The 6,451-nt window shown below is 38.0% G+C and overlaps 1 protein-coding gene across 3 annotated transcripts; it reads left to right on the plus strand.

Annotated features, from left to right (window-relative positions):
- Positions 1–308: 308 nt before the first annotated feature.
- LOC130051877 (quinone oxidoreductase-like) lies at positions 309–5,282 on the plus strand. 3 transcript variants are annotated; one of them, XM_056154942.1, is made up of 9 exons: positions 309–379; positions 1,537–1,657; positions 2,511–2,663; positions 3,354–3,517; positions 3,693–3,744; positions 3,887–4,036; positions 4,185–4,286; positions 4,506–4,601; positions 4,773–5,282. In XM_056154942.1, the coding sequence occupies exons 1-9, from the start codon at positions 324–326 to the stop codon at positions 4,938–4,940; spliced, it is 1,062 nt and encodes a 353-aa protein (XP_056010917.1). In that variant the 5' UTR covers positions 309–323; the 3' UTR covers positions 4,941–5,282. The 3 variants fall into 3 exon arrangements, with proteins under 3 accessions (XP_056010917.1, XP_056010919.1, XP_056010918.1); XM_056154944.1 differs by lacking the exon at positions 309–379 and adding an exon at positions 392–534; XM_056154943.1 differs by lacking the exon at positions 309–379 and adding an exon at positions 522–635.
- Positions 5,283–6,451: the final 1,169 nt, after the last annotated feature.

Genomic DNA, 6,451 nt, shown 5'->3' on the forward strand with positions numbered 1-6,451 from the left:
GATCTAGTGAACCCTCTATTTGTAAGTCTACCTCCAGATGTACAATGTACATGTACCTATATATACATGTAACCTAGGGGAGCCGGGCTAAAATAGACTGTCCCTACTTCCATTCACTCATAAATTTGTGAGTAAAACGTACGTTGTTTAAGTTAAATAATCTGGCAACAAATACTATTATACTTATATATAACTTTACTTTAGTGCATGAATTTAAACTACACGAGTTCATTATTGATGTCTATGAAAATTTCAGTCATTCACAAATTTTATTCAAAGTTAACAGCTATTCATAACAGTCTACTTTATGTATAGGCTACGTTATGCGATGGGTATCCCGATTAGCTGAATACTGGAGAGGACAGCAAGAATCGGGAACGTGAGTAGATATCCTACCGGGCCTATTCACTGGTGGTCCGAAATCAGCTTTAAAAAATTTAAATGCATGTTCACGCATAATGACAACTGCCTTGGCTGCGCGCAAAAGCACATTTTTTGTTAGAATGAGGGATCAAAGCCTCTAACAACAAACAGGTAAGTTCATATGCGATACGACGAAGTGTTATCATGGAATTTGCGGTACTGAGTTGAAGTGGACGAAAGCAACACATCATACTAGTAGATCGTAGTGCATGGTGGGTTTATGTCGTATTCTGAGTGTTGTCTGCTGACGAACCCCGAACGTTAGATCTAATTAGGCTTATGTGACTTGCTAATAGTTTTCTTTAATATCTAGGTATGTTCCCGATCAATATCGGATGATATCCTAAATCTAATGTAGGTCTGTTTGACGACAAATACCCATGACCTTTCTATTCTGTTTATAAAAACTACGGTGCGCAAGAAGGAACAAAAATATACAAAATGTGCAACGCATGCACAAGAGGAATTCTAGTCAACTCTGCCCCTCTTTTTAAGTGCCGAATTAACCAGGTGCCGAGTTGACTTGTACCCCACAAGAAGCACTTAAAGTAGCTCAATCACACCAGGATCGATCTATCATTAATTGCGTATAATATCGAATCGTAATATTTTACCATTTCATGTGTATACACATTCAGCATGATGACACATTATAATGATTATTCTCTCTAGAGAAGTGGAGAAGGCAGACATTCATGAAGATTATGTCTGTTGACTTCCCTAAAGAGAACTGATTGTACATGTACCTTACTTTGTTTTGATTGATTGAATATTGTTTAACGTCCGGCCCCTCTCGAGAATATTTCACTCATATGGAGACGTCACTATTGCTGGTGAAGGGTTGCAAAATTTAGGCCTATACTCAGCGCTTATGGCCTTTGAGCAGGGAGACATCTTTATCGTGCCACACCTGCTGTGACACAGGACCTCGGTTTTTAGGGTCTGATCCAAAGGACCACCCCATTTAGTCGCATCTTACGACAAGCAAGGGGGTACTGAGGACCTATTCTAACCCGGATCCTCACGGGACTACTTTGTTTTGCAGTGTTTATAACGCAAATATGCATTCCAGCAATTATCAGATTTGTATTTCAAATTCTGCTTTTGTTTCAGCATGTCTGTGAGGTCCTTGGTTAACACAGTAATGCGAGCCGTGCGAGTAACAGAGTTTGGTGGACCAAAGGTGTTAAAGGTTGACAAAAATGTTCCTGTTCCCAAATCTTCAAATGATCAGGTAGAACATTTTGATACAGGAAGATGTGACAAGTTTTAAACATTTGAAACGTTAATGCACATGTATGCATTATTTTACAGGCATATCTTAATCAGAATGCTTGTTTGAAAAAAAAAATTAAAGCTGTAGCAGTGAGGGTCTATATTGCGCTATGGCCTACCATGTCACAGGTCCTTGTCATCCAGTTGGCTTGAACCTATGAACTTCTGGTCATAAAGCGAATGCTCAAACCACTGAACCGGTGTTTCAGAATGTAGAATGTAGAATTTCCGAGTTCTAAGTTTTTCTATGATGGTGGAATGAGTTGTTTTTTTTTTTTTTTTGAGTACTCGCAATCGCATGGGTACAACATATGAACAAATTGTTCCATCAACTTGAGACTATACATATGTACGTAATATATTTGTAATTATTATGTATCCTAACAAAGAAAGTTTGATATCTGTTTGAAACATACTCATAGAATTGTTGGATGTTTTCATGCAAGTTCAGTTGGCAACATAACAGCGGACGATTTCCCCGTGGTCAATGTTTGAATTACGTGATAACAGTTCAACAAAGGGGAACAACTTGGGAATTGCCATCATATTCATTTTCGTTTCTTGTCTTCTCAAAATCACAGTAGTTGGTAGATATTTGGCAAACCTTATCAGAACTTTTCCAATGAAAATTTTGGATTTGATTTTCTATAGTAGACTAGTGAAACAAATGTTTCTGAGCGACAATCTGTCTTTTGTGTTTATTGAAACTGCAAATACCTGCAATATCCTCATGAAATGCAAGAAAGCGGTCTGACAAGTCACACAGATCTGCAACCTTTTCACTGTCCTGTTGTTACACTGTTTGTTTTTAGATTCTGATTAAGGTACATGCTGCCGGCATCAACCCAGTAGATACGTATATCAGATCAGGAACCTACGCAGTGAAGCCCACCCTTCCATATACCCCCGGGAAAGATGTTGCTGGAGTTGTCGAGGAAGTAGGGTCTAATGTTTCAAACCTCAAGGTAGGTAACTCAATTGACAAACAGCAAGGTAGACAACTCTATGGACAAACAACAAGGTAGGTAACTCAATTGACAAACAGCAAGGTAGACAACTCAATGGACAAGCAGCAAGGTAGACTACTCCATGAACAAACAACAAGGTAGGCAACTCAATGGACAAGCAACAAGGTAGGTAACTCAATTGACAAACAGCAAGGTAGGTAACTCAATGGACATGCAGCAAGGTAGACAACTCTTATGAACAAACAACAAGGTAGGCAACTCAATGGACAAGCAACAAGGTAGGTAACTCAATGGACAAACAGCAAGGTAGGTAACTCAATGGACAAATAGCAAGGTAGATAACTCAATGGACAAACAGCAAGGTAGGTAACTCAATGGACAAACAGCAAGGTAGGTAACTCAATGGACAAACAGCAACTGTAAACAAGAGAGTTTCACCTGGCAATGATTTTCCTTTCAAGCTGTAAATGAGAAAGGTTTAGTGTTTAAATATTGTGTTATCTTTATTTTGCACTTCAGTAATAATATATATTGTGATGTATTTGAATTGTCTGGGATGGGAAAGAGAGATGGCTGAAAAATTTTTTGTTTTCATTTTATATTCCTACACCTCAAAACAAATCTCCCAGCCTTCTAACATTCACATATATTCAACATCAGTGAAAATCCCCTTGTGTATTTTGATAGAAAGGTGACAGGGTGTACAGTATGGCAGCGACCTCTGGTGGATATGCTGAGTATTGCACAGCGGCATCATCAGACACCAAACTGCTTCATAGTAACCTGACGTACGAAGAGGGCGCTGGTATAGGGGTACCATATTACACAGCCTACAGGGCTCTTGTCATCATGTTAGTTCTCATACGGTTCAGTTACTGTGTGAAATGTAAAATTGTACAACAAGGATTGCTAATCTTTTAATTAGTTATAAATTATGCGGAAGAATACAATTTTTACAGAAATCGCTGATTAGAGACTCTGCATATCCTTTGTGATTTTGAAATACAGCTGTTCTGTTTAATGTAGAGGAGGGGCGAAAGCTGGGGACACAGTCCTGGTACACGGAGCCAGCGGTGCGGTAGGTGCTCTAACGATCTTTTACAGCAAAACTTGTCTCGAGAAAAAGCGTTTCTTTCATTGGACGAATGTTGACATATACAAATTATTTTTTGACTATATTTGATGTAGTGCCTTCACTGTTTTTTGTAATTCACCTTCAGGTAGGGCTAGCATGTGCACAGATCGCTCATTTCAGGGGTTTGCGAGTTTTAGGAACAGCTGGAAGTCAAGCCGGATTAGACCTTATTGCGCGAAACGGATGTGATGCCGTTTTCTGTCACAGAGAGGAGGGATATGCAACAAAGATCATGGTACCTCTTCAATTGTCATCCATATTCTGCTTTTAAAAGTTTCATCTCTTGGCTCTATCTGATCAGTGACAATGAGTTAATTAAATAGAATAAGAATTCGTTATTTATCCTGATTTATTTATGAATGTATTTAAACGTTGCTCTTTAGGAAGCAACAGAAAACGTTGGTCCTCAGATCATCATAGAAATGTTGGCGAATGTAAACCTTGAGAGAGACCTGACCATGATTGCGAAGAAAGGACGTATTGTGGTAATTCGACGATCATATCCAAATATTGTTTACAAACAAATTAAAAAAAAAAAGATATGTGTTATTGGATAAATATTTGGACTAAGGTTTTAAAAAATTCAAACACAAAGAAAGATCTAAATGAGATGTACTGTTACGGATTTTTAAGATTTCGTCTGTATCTTTATAAGATGTATGTATATGGATAAGCCGCTATATTTCGTCTGTCTTAATTTACAGGTGGTGGGTAACAGGGGCTCTACAGAGATCACTCCGAGGCTGGCCATGCAGAAGGAGTGCATTGTGACAGGGATGTTGCTGTTTAACGCAACACAAGTAAGGGCAATATGAGGGGGAAAAAATCCCCACATGGTCACTGATCCAGGCAACATTGTCTTAAATTCTAGAATAGGTCGTCTTTTTTTCAAAGGGAAAACTGTCTACCTTATGTTGAATTTCTAAAATACGATATGAATTTGATTTTGAAAAGTAAATTTGAACTTGCAGGGCGAAATGGACGAAATTGATGCTGCGGTTGCTGGTGGAATGAGGGATGGGTGGATAAAACCGCACATAGGAAAGGTTTATAGCTTAGAGGAGGCACCAAATGCCCACGAGGACATCATCAACAACAAGGGCACGCAGGGTCGCCTAATCTTTAAGGTTTCCTCGTAGTGAGGCGGGACAGAATGGGGGCAGGATACGTACTTACATGTGTTGGATGAACGATAAACTGAAGTTATTGATTTCAATAATTTGTGCGTGATTAATGAGATTGTAATGTGCTATGATCTCAAGTTGGTCGTGGTGAAAGATTTGAAAATGAAGTCTATGAATAGTAACTGCAAATTATTACTAATGGTAATGGACTGGCTTTCAGTTTAACTGGAGTAGGAAGTGCATTGGCTTAGCCAGTCTGCTACATCCATTATACATGTATATTCATTATCATTATGATAAATGTTATTTAGATTGAATGAATTCAACCATTAAAACACATTCATTCATTCATGTAAATTCCAGTCAAGTTAATTAAGTTTTGAAGACACTTTATACGTTAATTTTTCATTGAATGATAGAATGTAATCAAAATAGCAGAGGTAGAGATTGAGTCCAAGAAATTCCCATCATCATAAGCGCAAGTGTATGATGAGCAATCCCTTTATTGACCTTGGAATTTGATCTGTTTTTTCTTTCTTAAAAACCCATAACTATTCAATTTCTCCTGCACTATTTGGGTAGGGCTTCATATTTTGTATATAGGTTCTTTATGGCCAATCTAATTAAATCCCCCACGTATACACCTAATGTGTAGCGATATACGTGAGCAGATCAAAGGATCTGATTTTAAGTAGATTGCTTTATGGCAAGACCTTATTATTTTGTGAAGTTTGACCTTGTGACCCTGACCTTAGAGGTGGGTCTGCTTTTTAAATTGTGACCTATTCAATTTTTCCTGAACTATTTAAGGTCATATTTATTTTGAGTACAACTCGAGCAAGCTCCAAGTATGATAAAAAAATGAACATGTACTCCATTTGAGTATGAGAATGATAAAGTAAAAGTTTTATAACCTTCACTTATGAGTATGATTTAGAGCACGGAATTTGAGTTTGAGTATGAAAACGTGCTCCAAAAAGTTTTATAACCTCATGGCCGTAAGCGCCGAGATAGGCCTAAATTTGAAGTCCTTCACCGGTGTTGGTGATGTCTCCATATGTCAGAGTGAAAAATTCTACAAGATACAATCAATCAATCGAGACCAGGCCAGAGCATACAAATAGTCAAATCATTACGTCACATTTGTGACATTACAATTTTAAAATGACGTCAATTTGTTGATTTCAGTGACAAACATTGATGATTCAGTCGTGGAAAATCCTTTACGGAAATATACAACGATCTGCTTAAGTTTATAGGGATAAAGGACTTGTCAAAAATTCCATAAGTAGGCCCTAAGTAAATGAAGCGAAATGAGAAGGTTAAGATGTTCGTTGTGGATGTCCAGTAAACATTGGTAGGGAAAGGGTGTGTCTCAAGTTGAACAGTTTGTACATAATGAAAGATCGATGAATCACTACTAGAGGATGGCTACTGATCTTAACATGTCTTATGAAACTGTTCAGGAGAAATTGACCAGTAAGCTTGGAATGCGGTGAGTTTGACCAAAGTGGGAAAATGTTCCT

Source organism: Ostrea edulis, chromosome 2, assembly GCF_947568905.1.
Source record: "Ostrea edulis chromosome 2, xbOstEdul1.1, whole genome shotgun sequence".
Classification (NCBI taxonomy): Eukaryota; Metazoa; Mollusca; class Bivalvia; order Ostreida; family Ostreidae; genus Ostrea; species Ostrea edulis.